The sequence below is a fragment of the Arachis ipaensis genome, chromosome B2, assembly GCF_059453495.1.
Source record: "Arachis ipaensis isolate K30076 ecotype BB chromosome B2, ASM5945349v1, whole genome shotgun sequence".
Taxonomy (NCBI): Eukaryota; Viridiplantae; Streptophyta; class Magnoliopsida; order Fabales; family Fabaceae; genus Arachis; species Arachis ipaensis.
In genome coordinates this window covers 90,256,715-90,276,800 of record NC_142437.1, presented here as the reverse complement: position 1 = coordinate 90,276,800, position 20,086 = coordinate 90,256,715, and the positions used below count along the sequence as shown (strand labels likewise).

At 33.4% G+C, this 20,086-nt stretch overlaps 2 protein-coding genes across 3 annotated transcripts; one reads left to right on the top strand and one right to left on the bottom strand.

Moving 5' to 3' along the window:
- The first annotated feature begins 2,088 nt into the window (after positions 1 to 2,088).
- Positions 2,089 to 10,387, top strand: SVR3 (elongation factor family protein). 2 transcript variants are annotated; one of them, XM_088503467.1, is made up of 15 exons: positions 2,089 to 2,659; positions 3,831 to 3,943; positions 4,263 to 4,466; positions 4,729 to 4,905; positions 5,146 to 5,298; positions 5,644 to 5,733; positions 6,062 to 6,196; positions 6,282 to 6,398; positions 6,581 to 6,732; positions 6,801 to 6,885; positions 7,465 to 7,559; positions 8,421 to 8,586; positions 8,782 to 8,977; positions 9,835 to 9,964; positions 10,057 to 10,387. In XM_088503467.1, exons 1-15 carry the CDS (start codon positions 2,425 to 2,427, stop codon positions 10,058 to 10,060), a joined length of 2,052 nt encoding a protein of 683 aa, XP_088359593.1. In that variant the 5' UTR covers positions 2,089 to 2,424; the 3' UTR covers positions 10,061 to 10,387. The 2 variants fall into 2 exon arrangements, with proteins under 2 accessions (XP_088359593.1, XP_016183574.1); XM_016328088.3 differs by having other exon boundaries at positions 2,133 to 2,659; positions 9,835 to 10,201.
- A 724-nt stretch (positions 10,388 to 11,111) lies between these two features.
- LOC110269244 (uncharacterized) lies at positions 11,112 to 14,317 on the bottom strand. The gene is made up of 5 exons (XM_088504729.1): positions 14,197 to 14,317; positions 13,891 to 14,119; positions 13,007 to 13,395; positions 11,985 to 12,051; positions 11,112 to 11,123 (listed from the first exon to the last, which is right to left on the bottom strand). Exons 1-5 carry the CDS (start codon positions 14,292 to 14,294, stop codon positions 11,112 to 11,114), a joined length of 795 nt encoding a protein of 264 aa, XP_088360855.1. The 5' UTR covers positions 14,295 to 14,317.
- Between the last annotated feature and the right edge of the window lie 5,769 nt (positions 14,318 to 20,086).

Below are 20,086 nucleotides of genomic sequence, written 5' to 3'. Positions count from 1 at the left end.
TTTCCATATTAACAAAAACCCTTAGTCAGTATATAATCTTGTTGGCCTAACCACTAAGAAACCTACTTCTGATCAAATCCTAGCAAGTATCCCAAAACACAAGCATGCATTCCGACACAAAACACTCGAAGAAAACGTTTTTGCCCCTTGTAAATATTAAATTAACAACAAATTTCAAAAAAATAGAGCTTTACCACATATTTATATCTTTTTTTACGTACCTATTTCAGAGAAACCAGCCTTCACAACTCTCTGTCTGATGTAGATGATGAAGGCGATCCTCTGGAGCTTAGGTTCTCCACTGAAATACGCTCCGGTAACTGCAATCGTACTGACGCCAGTGATGAGGGTAGCGGAGAAAAAGAGACCTCTGCTTTATGTCGTGTTTGTGTTTTGAGAGTGGAAGACGATACGTTAGTGTAACGTTGAGTGAGGGAGGGAGTTTTTAGCATAAAACGACGTCGTTTTACCTCATTTTGGCGCCACCCCAAATATGGCGTCGTTTCTGTGCTGCCAGCGTGTCACCAACGACTCCAGGTCAGCTTTCCAGTTGCGCCAGCTGGAAGAAATTGGCCGGAAGGACGACTCTGACTACTGGAGTGCAACTTCAGGGACGATTATGACAAATTTTTAAGTTCAGGGATCACTATGAGGTTCGAGGGTAACTTCAAGGACCACTTTGAGGCTTACCTCCAAAATATTATCTCTTTTAATATTTTTAAATAAATACCTAATATATTAAGTTTAAATTTGATAAAACTATTAAAATGGTACTCGAAAGTTTATATTGCTAACAAAATTATACTTAAAAATATGAACGACATATAAGTCCTTAAAAAAATGTGACAAAAATAAAATAATAATAAATATATATTCTAAAAAATTTTTTAGGGTTTTGATTTTTATGATTTTTTATGAGCATTATTAGAAAATTAAGACTCTTTTATCTTTAAAATTTGGTCATTTTAGGTCAAGTCATTTTTTTAATTGTTTTCTTTTTTGAATGATCCAATTTTTTTTTAAAAAATTGAAATAGAAATCTTGAAATCGAATTTATAAAATATTTTTATGATAATTCATTTGTCACTTATAAAAATATGATTTTTTTTTAATTTTATCACATTTTAAAATCTTTTAAAGGTTGTGTTTATTTATGGTTTATATCCTTTAAGATTAGTCACCAAAAAAAAATATCCTTTAAGATTATTTTTGTGGACTATATAAATTTTTGAATTACTATTTTAAGGTTTACTTTTTTTATATATAAACTTGTTTTTTATTAATAGCCTTGTGTGCTAGGGCACACATATCAATAGCGCTTTAGCTAATCTTAATCTATATGTTTAATGTTTTAAGAAAAAGTATAGGAGTCAACTCTCATATAAGCTAAGTTAACTAACTCTCTCATAAATCTTATTTTAAAATTTAAAAATTTAAGTTTTGTACTCTTTCTATATCCACCTCGTACAATCCTAAACCATAAATCACTCACTATACACGTTCTCATCCTCTCTCTTTCATTTTTCCTTCCGTCCATCGCGTTGTTGACATCTGCCGCTGTTGACGTTTGCCTCCCGCCCCCTATCACGTTAGTGTCGCCTATCGTACTGCGCTCCGCCATCATGTCACACTCCTTTATTTGCCTCCTGTTTCCTATCACATCGTTGTCGCCCATCACACTGTGCCCCCACCCTCGCATTGCACTCCTCCATTGCACCGCAGCAGACACATCCTCCCTCTCGTCGCCATCCTGTATCACGTCGTGCCCTGTCCTCACGTTATTGTCTTTCATCGCGTCGTGTCCTCTACCACTGTTCTTCATTTTTTTCTTTAATAAGAAATGTATTGAAATTTATAATGTGTATGTTTCTTTTTATAAAAAAAACATTTAATTACAAAAAAAAATTTACAATCTCTTGAAAAAAAATTCTAACTCACAAATTCTAACAAATAAAAAAAATATCTAATATTTATAAAATAAAACATTCAATTACTAAAAAAATATTTACATTTTTTTTAATAATAACATACAATTTAAATAAGAATTAGCTGAAGTCTCTATTAATTATCTGATGGGGTTGGTACTTCAATTCATTAGGGAAGAAATTGATTAGTATTAGCCATTAGCTGATGTTGGGTAGGCATGTTGGATGATGTGGAGAAAGGTAGGCCTTGGCCCTTGGGAGGCATGCAATGAAGTTGAAATCCAATTGGCTATTTCCCACACTATCGGTATCCTCTCCTCCGCCACCAATATTCTCTTCTCTTTTCGGACCTGCTCATACTTCAAAACCAATTCACAGCCCCCCACACACACACACTCATCTCATCACTTCCCCACTCTTCTCTCTGTCGTTCCTTTCTCCGCGAGTGGACTTCAAGTCTTCAACGAAGAGAGTGAGCCAGTGAGGGAGTGTGGCTGCCATGGAGAAGATTTCACTAACAACAACTGCTCATAACTGTTTTTTCACTTCTACACTTCCAAAGACATCTTCTTTCTCTTCTTCTCTATTCGCCTCTAACCAGCTTCTTGGTCTTCCCTTATCTTCTTCTTCTTCTTCTGCGTCCACCAATCCTCGCCTCAGACTTGTTTCTAGAAACGCCGCTTCTTGCAGGACCGTCAAATGCTCTGTTTCTGAAGCCGCTGAACCCCTAACTGGTCACTCTTCCTTCTCTTATCTTTATTTATTTGTTTTCTTGCTTGCGTTTTGTGTACTTTCATTGTCGTTTATCAAAGAATTAGAAGTAATGAAGTATCCCCGGACCGTTTATCGTTTGAGTTGGAAACATTTTTCTTATTCAATTTTGATATACTTAAATTTTACAATGTTATCCAATTAAAATTAAAATTTAATTTTGATGCGCTATTAGTGAAAAATTATTAGTAAAAATAACTATTTTTTATATTGAATGTGCGTATGAATGATCATCGAAAAGTACAATTTGATTGGACGACTGAGTAAACTATTATCTAAATAACTCTTAAATTTATTGTTAGATGAGCATTACACAACATTTGGACACCGTAGTGACTGTCAAAGATAGTTAGTTCTCAAATGATAAAACATGTTGGATATAAAGGGTAAAACTTTTTTATAAGCTGAATCCATTTTGTTAAGAGAAATGGAGAGAGGAAAAAGCTGTAAGTTTGATATGGGTACATTATTGAAATTTGTTTAGGCATATCACATGATACCTGACTTTCTAGTTCCTTATCAATAGACACCTATGTTTTGAGTTTCATTTAAATGCACTTGTACGCACAAAGTTTTCCACCTACATGATCATTCAAGTAGTGGATGAGAAAGCCAACTTTAGCTGCTGGCATCGTAGTGTATGACTATATATTGACAATGCTCTTAAATGAAACCATAAGTTTAACTACCTGATAATATTATCGGGTTCCTATGCAAAAGTTGCATGCCAAAATCAAATTTAATGACAAGTATTTAAATTAAGGCTTATCTTTTTTTTTTTTTGACAAAAAAATTAAGGCTTATCTAGTTAGGTGACATTGGTTACATGGATCAAATAACAGCATAGTGTTGCTATCATGAATCATATCGGTGTTTTTGCAAAATATTGTCCGAATTAATGTTTTTGAACTGGTGATCCACTTCACCTATCTTTTATTTCTCTTCGGGGTGTATATTTTTATTGTTTTGTATATACAGTTTGTTGTATGTTTGCAATAACAACAGAGCTTCATCTTCTTCCCGGATTTTTTTTTGGGGAGAAAAAGGAGAAAGAGGGGGGGGGGGGTTGGTGATTTTTGGTAATTTATTTTTCAATAGATGGTATGTGTTTTCTGATTCCTTGTTTCCCTTCAGCTTCAGAGAAGAGGCAATTGAAGAGAAGAGGGGATGTAAGGAACATAGCAATTGTTGCTCATGTTGATCATGGAAAAACAACTCTAGTTGATGCCATGTTGAAACAGACAAAGGTACTATCAGGATATTCAACTGCATTGTTGTTCTTTCATTGTTTTGGAAGTTGCCTTTGTTTCTCTTTTGGTTCTTGTATTGAATGATATGAACCACTTCAACATATGAAATAAGTGCCTATAAACATAAAATCTATTGAATGGTTTAACTACTGTTTTTATTGAAAATTCAGTTTCAGTTGATCTTTCATCCTATCTCCTCCACCCCCCCCCCCCTCCGCCCTCTCTTTTTTCTCTTCTTTATCTAGAAAAGAGTGAGGAACTGAGGACAGATGATAGTTGTTAATGTAATGTGTGGTTTTTTTGGGCCTTTGTGCAGGTGTTTCGTGATAATCAATTTGTGCAGGAAAGGATAATGGACTCAAATGATTTGGAGCGTGAGAGAGGAATCACAATATTGAGTAAAAATACATCCGTCTCCTATCATGACACAAAGATTAATATAATAGATACTCCCGGTCACTCTGATTTTGGAGGTGAAGTAGAGCGTATCCTGAACATGGTGGAAGGAATCCTTCTAGTGGTACTATGCTTTTCCCACTTGTTTTTGCACATGTGACCATGAATATTGGTTTGAATTATCCTTCTTTCGACTTTTCTACTCCACTACTCAGACTGCAATATTCTTATTCTTCGGTGGATCTGTTGTTTACAAGAGAGATAATCTTGCTTTTTATCTACTAGAAAATGTGTTACCTTGTCTCGTAAAATTCCATGTTTTCTTCCCTGAAATGTCTTTTTTTTTGTAATATATAGGATTTACCAAGCTGCTCTTGTAATTGCAGGTAGATTCTGTTGAAGGACCAATGCCACAGACAAGATTTGTCTTAAAGAAAGCATTAGAGTTTGGTCATTCAGTTGTCGTGGTTGTTAATAAGATAGACAGGCCATCTGCTCGCCCAGATTTTGTTGTCAATTCAACTTTTGAACTCTTCATTGAATTAAATGCAACAGATGAGCAGGTACGCAAGTGAAATAACATAAAGTACTTGTAATTACTTGTATGGTTGTAAACTCTGTTGGAACTTGGATCACTAGCCAGAATTAAAATGTGGTTAGTTATTCATGATGATGTGTGGAGGGTAAGTTGTAAAATTTAATGCTGTCTGTGAGCAAATTCAAACATGCCATTTCTACTTTGAAAGTGTTATGAAATAAAATCTCTGTAATCATCTCATCTTTGTTTTCTTTTCTTCGTTCAGTGCGACTTTCAAGTAATATATGCAAGTGGTATAAAAGGACAAGCAGGGTTGTCTCCTGAGAATCTGGCAGAAGACCTTGGGCCATTGTTTGAGTCCATCATCAGATGCATCCCAGGACCAAGGATTGATAAAGATGGCGCTCTTCAAATGCTTGTGAGTTTTTTATATTCCTTGTAGACCTATATATATATATATATATATATAGTTCTTTTTTAATTTTTTTTTCTTTTATAATTAGCAATTTAGCATTTGATTTTCTACTAATTTACCACCTTAGGGTAAGTAGAAATAAACAAATTAGATGAAATCTTCCATTCCATTTTCGTCAGCTGTGGAAAGTTTACAGGGTCTGATTAGCAATCTCATAAACAGATCATAAAAATTTTCAATATAGTATATGAATCTTGTCCTAAAGATGATAGCGGCCAAATGTATGTGCATGTGATTTATATTCTAGTGTAATCTGTAGCCTTAACATATGCTTATACTTTCAACTAGGTCACAAATATTGAGTATGATGAACACAAAGGGCGTATAGCAATTGGGCGCTTGCAAGCTGGAGTTTTGGAAAAAGGCATGGATGTCAAGGTGAGAATTCTTTTTCCTGTATTTTTATTGTTCGATTTGTGTACTAGCGTTATCTTTGGTAATTATTATACTAAGTGATGAATATTTATGCATAAAATTAAGTTTAAATAATTTGGTAACAAGTAAATTTTTACTCAATCACTTTTTCTAGGTAACTTTCTTGTGTGTGAGTTATTTTTTATTTCTTGGGACGGGTGGAGAAAAGGTTATTCATGCCTTAATCTCAAGTTCTTTTGGACATCCAACGTAGGAAATAGGGGGATGTGGTCCGGCTAGCACTTATAGCTTCTTTTTATTTTATTTTATTTTATTTTTTATTTTTTTCCAGGTATGCACATCAGAAGATTCATGTAGATATGGAAGAGTTAGTGAGCTTTACGTGTATGATAAATTCAGTAGGGTCCCTGCAGAAAGTGTGGAGGCTGGTGATATATGTGCAGTATGCGGAATTGGTGATATTCAGGTAATGATTGTTGGATTTGAATCAAAATTGTGATTTTGTAATTTGTATTGCATTAATCTTACTAACCATTTCATTCTTTTCTCAGATTGGAGAGACAATTGCTTGTAAAGTATCTGGAAAGCCACTACCTTCCATAAAGGTGGAGGAACCAACTGTGAAAATGGCTTTCTCCATAAACACTTCCCCTTTTGTTGGCCGCGAGGTATGTCTATGATTGATAGTTTGTGACCATTAAGGAAGATAATTATTTGTCTTTTCTATCCTGATGTCTGATGCTATCTGTTAGGCACAATCATAGTTGTTAGGCATAGCTTTGTTGCTAACATTGTAAGTTCTATATCATAAGGTAACAGACTGGCTAAATTAATTCTTAACATTGTTCAGGGAAAGTATGTTACCAGTAGGAACTTAAGGGACAGGCTTTATCGTGAACTTGAGCGAAATCTCGCCATGAAAGTTGAAGATGGTGAAACAGCAGATACATTCATTGTCAGTGGGCGTGGAACTTTGCATATCACCATACTGATTGAAAATATGTATGTATGAGTATTCGTTTTCTCTTATAATTATGTGTCGATTTCTTCAAATAACATTATATCTGCAGGCGAAGAGAAGGATATGAATTCATGGTTGGCCCTCCTAAAGTTATCAACAAGAAAGTTAACGACAAATTGCTTGAACCATATGAGGTAACTTTCTATCTTTTGTTTCCATTCGAGTAAAAAAATTCAAAATCTTAAAAGCAAAAGGGAGATGATGGTAGTGCACATAACATGACTTTAAACAATCATGTTTGACAGATGGAATCAAGTTACTTCCTAGAAAACTACCATTATATTTGGAAAGAGAAGGGGGAGGGGGACTTGCTTTTTTGCACTAGTAGTTGCTTTGTTTTATTAGTTCAGGGATGAAACTAATATTACTATGCTGCATGCATTTCGAATGCATTGATCCTGAAAATTTTTTCCTTCAAAAAAATTAGCTTGTAATTAATTTATGTATAACTTGGAAAATGAACATTATTGATTAAACGTAAATTAAGCATATGCTATACAAGTAAGAAGTTTCTTCTCAATTTTCCCTATAGATGTTATAAATATTACATCAAATAGTGGGACAGTGTTCTGTTTCTGTTTCTTCTAAATATTGGAACTGATATTCATGGTTCTGTGCTGTTTGAAAGATAATAATTAGGAGGTACCTATTTTTTTGGGTGCTTCCTTCACTGATTTGTTATAAATGTTAAGTAACAAGTGTTGTGGTTGAAGATTGCAACTGTTGAGGTACCTGAAGAACATATGGGAGCTGTTGTTGAACTCCTTGGGAAGAGACGAGGGCAGATGTTTGATATGCAAGGAGTTGGGTATGTAGATTGCTTTCTTTGCTTTTATTTTGATGTGATATAGTTTACGTCCAAAAGTTTTATAATTATGCAACATATTTTTTCCTTGATAGAAGATTGGAAGTCATATCTTGTTATCTTGTGGATGAATTGTTTTTATTTAAGCAAAAGCCATACATAATATCTTCCATAGGATTATTATGACGGACAAAAGATATTTTGGTAAATAATAACGATATTGGCTTCTATTTTGTGTTCAGCCAATGATAGTTTCATGAGAGTTTCTGTTTCCGATTTGCGTGGGAACTAGGATGCTATTGTTATTCTTTTGTGCTGGTTCTCTGCAGTTCTTTTTTATTTACTTTTCTTATGGGGGTACATCTTAACCTCCTGTCTTTGTATTCTCTTATTTTCTTATTTACTTTTGTTTTCTATCAAAATAATAATATTTGTTGAAAGATTCACATGCATCTGGAGAAGTGTAGTCTTCTATTGTATCTTCAAAGACTCCATTGACTAATAATTAACTTTTCACTTTTCAAACATGGAATTTCCTAGTTATTATTATCTATTTTTTAATATCTTATGATGCCAGTTTTATGTTTTGAGGCTCCGAATATGATACATTGAATTTCTCTTGATGTTATGTGGTATCTTGACCAACCATGTCCTAAATTCTGAAAAAATCTTGGCCCCATGTTACTGGTCTACATTATGGTATCTGTGTATGCTGGATTCTCATGGATTTTGTAGCCCATCTGCTTTATTTTTGTCAAAAATTAATCCATTCTTGTTATATATATATCATGAATGCTCTCTTAGACGATTTTTATCCTTGATAATGATATTTCACTTCATTTGGTGATTTTGTTTCTCTGCTAGATCGGAGGGAACTACATTACTCAAATACAAGATCCCAACTCGTGGCCTCCTTGGATTACGGAATGCAATTTTAACTGCTTCCCGAGGGACAGCTATTCTCAATACTATCTTTGATAGCTATGGACCCTGGGCTGGTGACATGAGTACCCGGGATCAAGGCTCACTGGTAATGCGTGCATTGCTGTTTCCACTATAAACCTATAAGCATGATGCTTGTATTAATGCAGATGCAGCATTAGCATTAGCATTTAAACACTTGATTTTTTTTAATCATATTTTCTGTTCCTATTTTGGTAGCATTAATACTCTAGAATGCTCAATGTTTGCTTCTTCATTAATGATACAATGATTTGAATTACAGGTTGCTTTTGAGGATGGAACAAGTTCTTCTTATGCAATCGCTAGTTCACAGGAAAGGGGACAGATGTTTATTGGTCCTGGAGTGGATGTTTATAAAGGTCAAATTGTTGGCATCCATCAGCGACCTGGGGACTTGTCATTGAATGTTTGCAAGAAAAAGGCTGCAACAAACATACGTTCCAACAAGGAACAAACAGGTGAGAAGCACCTTCAGTGCAATTACATAGTATCTTGTACGCAAATTTATTTTGTCCAATTCATATAAGGTTTTTTGTTGAATTTTTCTTATCCCTTAAAGCTGTCTTCTGGCAACTTTATTACTTCAAATGATTCATTCTTGTAGTTCTTTTTTTGCTTGCCTGCTATTTTATACCTCCATAAGCAAGACCACGAATTTTAATACGAATATGGGAACAACAAATTCTCAAACCAGTTATGTAAAGTGTTTTATTTAGCTATTAATTAATTAATTTTAGGGATGAGATTCTTTCATTTGTAGCTTTTTCAAATCATTGGCTGAAAATTAAAATCTTCCTGCAAATTATTAGTCTGTAAGTTAAGGCATTATAGCTTCTTAATACACAAGTGCAGTTATGGTATTTATACAAAAGCTGTTGAATAGGCTGCTGTGAGTATGATTAATTATGAATCATGGGTTAAAAACATTTTATAAGCCTGAATTATAGTTTTATCTTTTGTAAATCTGTTATTATTATTATTATTATTATTATTATTAGAAGGGAAAATTACATCGACTTTCCATAAGGTGAGGTGATATTACTCTCAACACTCCTGAGGTTTAGATGTTGTTACATTCAATTATCCGTTTATATTGGAAAACATAATACTGATCTACCTTGTTTCCCAAACATGACATTCACTTACCTTATAAAACATAACATGCATGACAAATGAAAAGGTGCCAGAAGGTAGTATCTTATATGCTCAACGAAAGTCAATATAATCCGTCTTAATTATTATTTGTACATGAAAACTGTGTAGGAGTAGCAATGGTCAACAACTTCAATATATCTTACCTTACTTCCTTATGCAGTGATTCTTGATACCCCCTTGGATTATAGTCTTGATGACTGCATCGAGTACATACAAGAAGATGAACTAGTAGAGGTTACTCCCCAAAGTATTCGAATGTGCAAGAATCCAAAGCTTCAGAAGAAAACAAGGTAGACTTCATCTCTTAGGCAGTAATTTGCAGAAGCTCTTTCAGTTTTCGCCACTTAGAACTGCGCAACTAATTGATGATGCTGCTGCTAAGGTAACAAGGAAGGCACACAGCCTTTCAATATAATGCCGCGCATGTTCTCCCGTCACGGCGGAATAATATAGGAACATGCTAGAAGCTGTATTCCTTATATAGCAATTGTTCAAAGTTTGATTTCAAGGGACAAAGTCGCACTGAATTTCAATTTTGTTTGCATGCAACATTTTATTTTGATTTTACGTTTTTTGAAACGCGACTACACAGCAGTAAGGAATATCATAATATACGGTGACTGCTTAGTGAATTTGCAATACTAAACAAATAGATGTATATTGCTGTCTCAGACTCCTTATTTATTTATTAAAATTTTGTTGAGTTTTGATGATCTCGCCAGACTTTATATAATGTTATGACCTCGCTGATACAATGGTCAATGGATGTACTTTCGGACTTTCGGTGCCAAAAAAATAGGTATATGTTCTAGTTATACAAGACTTGCAAATAATATTTCTTTAGTTGTGGGCATATCGCACACTCAATAGTTGTCAGGTATGCTACACGAATAAATTGCAGTCTCACGTAAATATTAGTCATTTGATCATTTTGCTTTTCTTTATGTGCGTTTTCCTGACATCCAATACCCCTTTCTTTTCTTGTCCTTTTAATAAATAGAAATTGTGTCACTAAAAGTTGGGTACTGTTATAAGCGAGTAAGATATTAAAGTTAACTGAAACCACAATTCTAACTCGGAACGTTCTTATACATGAAAAAACTATTTATTCCCGATACAATAATCTTCGGTTGAATTTTCTTATACATTTGTATATAACAATATATATACTAGGGCACACGTTTAAGTGTTGAACTAAGATGTACTCATAGCGTAGCTTTTGAGTTGTACTTTACATCTGGACACCTCTAATGCACCACTTACCATGACTATATATAAGTTGCCTACAACAAAATTTCCCTAACTTTATATGTAGGGATATATATACCTGAATTTAGCCGAATATATGAAATAACTATACACAATCTTTAGCCGGGAGTGAATGCATATATATCTAATCCGCTACCATTGCAAGTAGCTTAACTTTTTATGTTAACTTCACCCAGTTATCTGCAACAAAAATATTTGTTTTATTCCAGATAAAAACGAAAAATAAAAAGATTAAAGTCGTTTATTTCGAGAATTATCCATGACTTAATCTAATGAACATCTAGCATTTAAATCTTGGTGAAAGAAAGTAAATAGAAAATGCATAAGACGTAAGGTTTAGTAAAAGAAAAAAACATAGGAGGTAAGGCTTAGGTCACTTAAAAACAAACCAGTTTAATTAATCATGTGAACAAATGATATAGTAAGTAAGGATACACTACTAAAAATGCCTTTCAAAGATTAGGTAAAATTTAAAAAGTGACAAAATTAGGTTCGAAAGATTAAAATGATAAAATGTCAAAAAAAAAAAAAAAAGTGTTGCAAAAATAATAAAAAGATTATTTTCATTAGTAATAAATAACTTTTGTATTTGAGAAACAATTTTTGTGCATTAGATTCAAATATTTTAAAAATATTTGAATAATTATTTAAGACGTACATACAAAAATTCAAAGTGAAACTCGATTTTTAATTTTTTATACATCTTTTTTCATTTTTTTTTAAATTTAACCATTCAAAAAATTGCAAAATAAAAGAATTATTTGAATTAAAATTATTAAATTTTATTAACAAAGAATTCTAATTTTTCTAATTATATTTACAGAAAAAACTACTTCAAAATGTAATTTCTAAACGTTTTTAAAAATATATATCTAAAATTTAATTATTTCAACACGCTCTCAAATCCTTTGAGAACATTTTTTGTTGTTATGATCTTTTAAAAGTACATATTTATTAATATTTAAATTTCTGAGAACATTTTTGCGTGATTTATCATAGATATGAATTTATCACAAAATTAGTTATTATGGATTTGTTTACCGTGTAAACATAGGGATCATGGCGCCCTCCCGAGCCTGATCTCTTCACGGCTTCCAGCCTTAGCAACCTGCACATAATTCTATGCTATCTTAGACACAGTAACACAGCTTAAGATTACAAGATGCATAAAGGAAACTCAATTAAAGGTGACCAAATAACCCCGTATTTTTACCCTTAATACAGTAGTGATAGTTCATGCCAAATGCAACACATTATTTTCAAATGGTAAGCTATTGAGAGGGGTGTTTGTGTTTCCGTTGCAACAGTCACTACCACAAGTCAGCACAAAACGTGTGTTGATAAATTGCAACCTGTTTCATGGATGTGTTCTACTTAAGATCTGTGGTGTACTTTTGAAAACAAAATTCATAATTAAATATGCATAATTTTATCTGTTATGAAAAAATTATTCGGAAACCACAAATTATACATTATAAATGTGAAATAATTAACATATTTTCTTCATTTATTTTCATAACAACAAATGTGTAATTCTACCCTATAGAATGTTCTTTCACTTTAAAATAACCCAAATTTCCCTCTAGGAGAAAAGTAAACAATATAGTTGCCTCTTGCCTGACATCAGGTATGGTGGGGTGGGGAGGGGATTTGTTAAATAATCATAGAACACCTAAATTTAACATATAAAACAAATCACATTATCACTAAATATATGATGGGAGATTAATTGTACACATTCATCTAATAAAATAATAGGAACTGTTAATTCATGAAAGATAGTTACATGCAAATCGGCCATGTTGACAATTATCATTTACTATTAGTTAAGGAAATATATATATATAGAAAAAGTTTCAATATAGTAAATTTCAATAGTTGTTCATTATTAGCATCAAAATCAATTAGGTATTGATTATTAGTAGTGTAATTATATTATTGTAATATACTGGTACTTGCTGCTCTCCACCAGTTCTATGATGCATGAGAGAGAGAGAGAGAGAGAGAGAGAGAGAGAGAGAGAGAGAGAGAGAGAGAGAGAGAGAGAGAGAGAGAGAGATCACATTCGAAGAGCTTTGCTTGTGTCAGGGCTGTCACCGAGCATCTGACGGATCCTCAATTCCGAGCAACCGCCGACAGTGAGAAGCTTCAATATTGCTTCCCCTCGCCGGCGAAGGTGCGGCGAACCCCGGGCGTTCTTCTCGCGCTTCAGCTGCTGCTGCTGCGGCGGCGGCGGCTCCTCCTCGTGTCTAATCGCAGCGACCCTCACACTTTTGCTTCTGACTCTGTTAGCGTAGCGCAAGCTTCGTGCGCTCGAGCTGCTGGACAAACTCGACGAGGCGTCACCAGAGAGAGAACCGGAGGATACTTCCGAAGCCGTAATGGCTTTTGGTTTCCGGTGGCCGGAGCATGATGCTGTCCAAATGACCTTCGATCGGATCTTCCTCACAATCTTTTACAATTCAGGATTCAAGAATTCCTCAGTTCAGCCAAATTAGAAATTGTTGCTATATCAAAATCAAACACGTAAAGATAAATATCTGAAAATTCAAAGGTTTCTTCCTTGCTCCGTTCACATCGAACTTCACTGATTTTTAAAATGAACACTGAAGAAATCCAATCAAAGAGAACCGAGATCAAATTTTCCTCAAAGCCTTTCATGCATTCTTAAATTTCCTCATCGGTTTCGCATAAACTTGAACTGAACCAAAAGTTCATCAAACAAAGTAAAACGAAAGCAATTGACCTGCACTTCTTTCGCTTCTTGATTCACCAAAAACAAAACGAAACGGAATTCTAAAACAGGAATCAATCGAGGAAAACGAAAGCAATTGATCAGAACTGTTTGTTCTGCAACTTGATTCCAAAAGGAAAACGGATCCGAACAGAAAACGAAACAGAGCAAAATCTGAAAGAGAAAATTGACGAGAATAACACGTAAATCAACCTTAAACTTCATCTGATGGTAACGAGCGGTGGCTGAGAGGAAGGAAACGCAACGCGGTTTGATCGGCTTCTCCTCTTCCTCTTCTCCGGAGGAAACGCCATTGTCGTTTGTGACCGAAGAAGCCGAAGCTAAAATCCTATCGGAAGCACACGAAACCGAGCGATCTCTAAAGCTCTTGCTTCTGCTTCTGCTTCCTTCTGGAACCGAATATTTGGAATCAGAGCTTGACCTGCAGAGCAAAAAAACAGAGCGAAGATGAAAACGTCGACGGATGATGAAGATCAACAGTGAGCTTGTGACGGTTACTTTGGAGTGGAGAAGGAAAGAGTCGGAGAAGTGGTTTGAAGCAGAAGAAGAGCAGATGCAACCGATCGTTCATGGGAGCTGGGGAACGACGATGACATTGTTGGTTTCGGAAGCTTTTTCCGTCTTGTGCCCCCTCTCTCTGCGTTTGAAATTTCGCGGGTATATTTGAAAACTTTTTTTAACTCTCTCTGCGTGAGCCGTGTGTCTTCGTGGTAATTTTGTCTATCGTTTTTTTTTTTTTTTAAATTTTTTTAGTTAGTTTTTTATTTACTTTTTTTTTTAAAAGTTTGAGCTAGTGGCAGACTGCTGGAAAATGAGAGGCGTAAGTTTAATAATGCAAGGAATTTTTCACACCTAGATAAAAAGGAAAAGTATGGGGAGCCAATGGAATATTTATACAATGTGTACAATGGAAGATTAGAGAGTATTAGAGATATAATCATTAGTGTTACATTTTTCTATTAGTTGAAGCTTTTGGGATGAGTAGTATCATGCATGGTATTAGAGCGCTAGATCCGAAAGATCAAGAGTTCGAGTCTTGGTGAATCTCAAAATCACTTTAAGCTTTTGGGAAGATGTTTATTATCGCTAGTATTCGGATAGTTATTCTAGATAGTATAGAAGATGTTCATTTTGTAACTCAATAATCCATTGTACACATTGTACAAATAGTCCATTGTCTCCCTAGCGGGATCCTTTCTAAAATTATATTTAGATGTTAATTTTTAAAATTTTAATTTATTTAATTTAATTTTCAAAATTTATATTCATAATTTATACTAGTTTTTTTTTTTTTTAACGATGTAATGATATAACATGATGACATACATAATCAATACTATGTGTTAAAATATAATTTGACCATGTATAATAAAATACTAATAAAACAGCTAATAATACGTGATATATCGAGATGATAATATCACATGATAAAAGATATTAAAGCCCTTTCAACAACGAGGCATAGACAATCTTTTTAAAAATAATTAAGAAAAAAATTTAAAAATAATGGGAAGAGTTCTAACATTTTTTTTAATAAATGTTTTACCCGATGTGAATAACAAAGATTAAAATCTCAAAGTGATTTTTAAAATTGGATATCGTGCATTAAAATCGTCATTAACCAATTATGTCTTTGAAATTGACAAAAAGATATTACGTTAGTCTTTAACCAAGTTTCTGTTAACAACATACTGATATAGTTTGATGACATAGACCATAAATAAAGTGTCTCATCGTGCTTTGGATAAGTGCCATGGTATGCGATGAGAGTAGTTAGTGACACGTGACATGCTAGTGTGGACGATAATACGACATGTACAATATTATTTGTCTACGTGTCACAATACTTATTCACCCACGTGTTATTTTCATGTCGTCATTGTAGGTACACCAAATTAGTCTCTGACTTTAGACTAGCCATTAAATGACTCATTTTAATCTCTAAAATTTTGGTCATTAAAATTAAATATCGTACACCAAATTATTTTCTGCATCTATATTTTGTTCATTTTTTTATAAATTAAAAATTCTTAATATCTTTAAATGTACTAATTTTAATTCTATTTCTTTACATATTTAAATACAAGTACTTTTATAAATATTTTTAATATTTTAGTTTTAATCATATACTTTTTTCTACAATAACGTAATACTGATAAATTTTGCAATATATAACTATGTTATTCTAATAAAAAAATTATATAATTGATTAAAATATGTATTTTTTGTCTAAAAACATACACACACGCATGCACATAATTCTTTTTATTAAATAACCTAATTATATAGGAAAAAATTTTATCGTATTAAATTATTGTAAAAAATTTGTATAATTATAACTAAAATTTAAAAAAAAATTATAAAAATACTTGAATTAAAATAATATGTGAAAAATACAATTGAAATTAGTGCATTTAAAGAAATTGAGAATTTTAAATTTATAAAAAAAAAAGATGAGAAAATTGGTGAAGGGACTAATTTAGTGCATGACATTCAATTTCAGGAACTAAATTTGTTAATCTTAGGGACGTAATTCGTGTAATTTGAATCTCAAAGACGATTTTAGTGTACAACGCTAATCTCAGAAACCACTTTGGAACTTTACTCGAATAAAAAATACCATTCCCCTTTGAAAGAATAAAAGAACCAACAATATCCGTATATAAACTAGTAATGATAGCAACAAATTACACAGATACAGGTGGTAAACGGGCTAGTTCTCCCTGCTCTACCAAAAGCCCACCTCTAGATAGGCTAGCCTGCTCCGCCCTGCCTATTCCAATGATCCTGAAACTCATGCCTGCCCTGTCTGGCCTAACGATATGCTAGCGGGCTTGGCTCGTGATAAATCCATATTTAATGATAAATTTTGACTTGAATTGAATGAAATTTATCAATTTAACTTGCACTTATTCATGGAAATTGCATGCCTTTGTGAATCTTCTCTTAATTGAGCCTAATTATTAAAAACATGATTTTTATGCTTGAAATTGTCAAATTTAATTCACTTTTCTCCCATTCGATACCTTGATATGTTTGTTTGAGTGATTAGAGGTTTAGAAGGCAAGAATGGCCTGGAAGGATGAAGGAAAAGCATGTAAAAGTGGAGGATTCATGAAAAATTGAAGATTGTGAATTCTCCAAAGTCATGCATACGGATGGGTCGTGCGTCCGCATCATTCCAGATTTGCGCGTACGCACCTCTCGTGCATACACATCAGTGGCAACACGTGTCTCACTTAAAAGAGTACATGGCTCGCAATTTTGAGCCCAACTTGGACTCAATCTAGTCATGTATGAAGCTACACTATTGGAGCATGAAAGGGGAGTAACACACACACATTCTCTCATAATCACATTTTTGCATTTTTTGGTTTAGGTTTTGTTCATAGTTTTTCTAGAGGGAGAAACTCTAACTTCTTTCTAGGTTTTCCTAGGTTTTAATTAGTTTATGCCTTAGTTTTATATTCTAGCTTGTTTTAATTGTAAGTTGCTTTTAATTTTCTTGTCCTTTACATTATACTTTATTTAGATTTTTTTTTTTTTATAGTTGAAGTTATTTTGTTAGTTTATGAACTTGTGAATTCTTGATTTTTTATTAATAAATTTGATGTTTTGAGTTTTCTATATGGTTGTTTGAGTTGTTAGTATTAATTGTTTGCATTATTTAGTTATAGTTTTTATTAGTTTTTGCAATTTACCATGCTTTACTTTCATGCTTACTAAGTATTTGATAAAATACTTTATATAGTTGTGATTTATGACAAGGATAGGAACCTTAACTCTTAATCCCTAACCAAAACCTCTTTTAACATTTGAATTTCACTTCTGCACTAGTTAAATTCTTCAATCTTTTCTAACTTAATTTAATTATCTTTTGGTATAATTGTTAGTTTAATTATTGCTCTTTATTCATGCTTGCTTAGTTAGTTATTGATAAACCACTATTTTATGGTTTATCTTGTGCTCAATTGAGTGGCTTTTATCAAGTCTTTGCACACTTATTCATACTAATTACATGGTTTTATATTTTCCTTCCTAATCTTGTGCTATGATTGAAAACATGTTTCCTGGGCCTTTAAATTGCTAATTTTAATCCTCTCTTATTACCATTCGATGCTTTGATATGTATGTTAAGTGATTTCAGAATTTATAAGGTAGGAATGGCTTAGAGGATGGGAAGGAAGTATGCAAAAGTGGAAGGAATACAAGAAATTGAAGGAATTGCTAAAGCTGTCCAACCTGACCTCTTCGTACTAAATCGACTATAACTTGAGCTACAGAGGTCCAAATGAGGCGCTTCTAGTTGTGTTGGAAAGCTAACATCCGAGGCTTCGAAACGATATATAATTTGCCATAGTTTCCATGCTGTTAGGCGACGCGCACGCGTGACCTGGAGAAAATTCAATCCACACGTATGCGTGGACGACGCGTACGCGTGACTTTGCCGCGTGCTGGACGTATCAGAAATTGCTGGGGGCAATTTCTGGGCTATTTTTGACCCAGCTTTTGGCCCAAAAAATACAGATTAGAGACTACAAAGTGGGAGAATCAATTCATTCATCAACACAACATTCAATTATTATTCACAATTAGGTTTTAGATGTAGTTTCTAGAGAGAGGGGCTCTCTCCTCTCTCTTAGGTTTTAGGATTTAGGATTTCTCTTAGGTTAGGTTTACTTCTTCTCCATTCCAGGTTCAATGTTCCTTTAATTTATGTTTCTCTTCTACTTTTATTTATTCTATTACTTTAGTTTGTTTATTTTCCCAATTTGGTTTATGAACTCCATGTTAGAATTGATTTCTTTATTTAATGCAATTTGAGGTATTTCAGATTTATAATTGCTTTCTTCAATTTATGTTATTGATGCTTTCAATTTAATTTAGATTTCTCTCCTTTTGACTTTGGTTGAGTAATTGGTGACACTTGAGTTATCAAACTCCTTTGTTGATTGACAATTGGAATTTGTTGGTTGTTTTGGATACCTCTAAAGCTAGTCTTTCTATAGGAGTCGACTAGGACTTGAGAAATCAGATTGATTAGTCCACTTGACTTTCCTTTATTTAGTATGGGTTAACTAAGTGGGAGTAATAAACAATTCTCATCACAATTGATAAGGATAACTAGGATAGGATTTCCAGTTCTCATACCTTGCTAAGAGCTTTATTAGTTATTACTTTAATTCTTGCAATTTACTTTTCTTGTTCATTATTCAAAACCCCAAAAAGATAATCTTCCATAACCAATAATAACTTCACCTCCCTGCAATTCCTTGAGAGACGACCCGAGGTTCAAATACTTCGATTTACATTTTTATTGGGTTTGCTTTAGTGACAAATAAGTTTTTGTACGAAAGGATTCTCTGTTGGTTTAGAAACTATACTTACAACGAGAGTTTATTTTGTGAATTTCTTTACTAGCAAGGAATCTGTTCGTCAGTTATCTACTTGCTTCTTAACCCTAGTTTCTTGCAATTTAATAGTTATTTACGCCTTAAATTTCTAGTTTCTTTAATTTCAGCAATTGTGTTTGAAAATTTCTGATTTCATAACCAATGATGTGCATTCAATTGCAAGTCCAAGGAAGAATGACCCATGATTAATGCTTCCGGTTATTTGTTTTGATTTGTGACAATCTTATCAAACTTTGATTTGGGTTGTTTGCCGATTTGGAACTATACTCATAACAAATTCGAGCTTTTAATTTGGGAAAATTCTAAACCGACATCTAACCCACATCAAATATTTAGCGCCGTTGTCGGAGACTTTTGCAAATGTGTGTCATTTTGTTGGTTATTATTAATATGTAAATATTGTGAATAGCTTGTTTTTGCTTGTTTTATTGGTTTTTGCTAGTAGTTTTAGTTATTGTTCTTAGTTAGTATTTTTCTTTTAATAGGTTTCTAGTTGTTGATTAATTTCTTTAATTACTCTTTTGTTAGCTTTTAATAATTGCATGGTTCTTATATTTTTCAAGTTGAATGATGTAACACCATATCATCCTAAGCCTTATCTCTAGCCGCAAAGCAAAGGATAACAAAGTGACACGGCAGTTCTAAAGCTCAATATCATAGTATATAGTCAAGAATATAATACACTAGAAGTCCGATGAAGGAACAAAGCTCAAACACGCAGAAAACAGAGATACAAAAGTGCGAAGCATTCACCCGTGTGGTAACAGTACCCAATAGATAAGATATAAAGTTCCGGGATGCCAAAGACAATCCTAGAACTTCACATCGATTACAAGATATTCAAGCTTAAAGAAATATAATAAACCATAAGTTGGGTAATCTAACTTAAGAGATTTCTAAACTAACAGAACCATCATCGTAACACCCTACCACACAGAGCCTTATGCTTAAGTCATAAGACAGAGGTGGCAAGG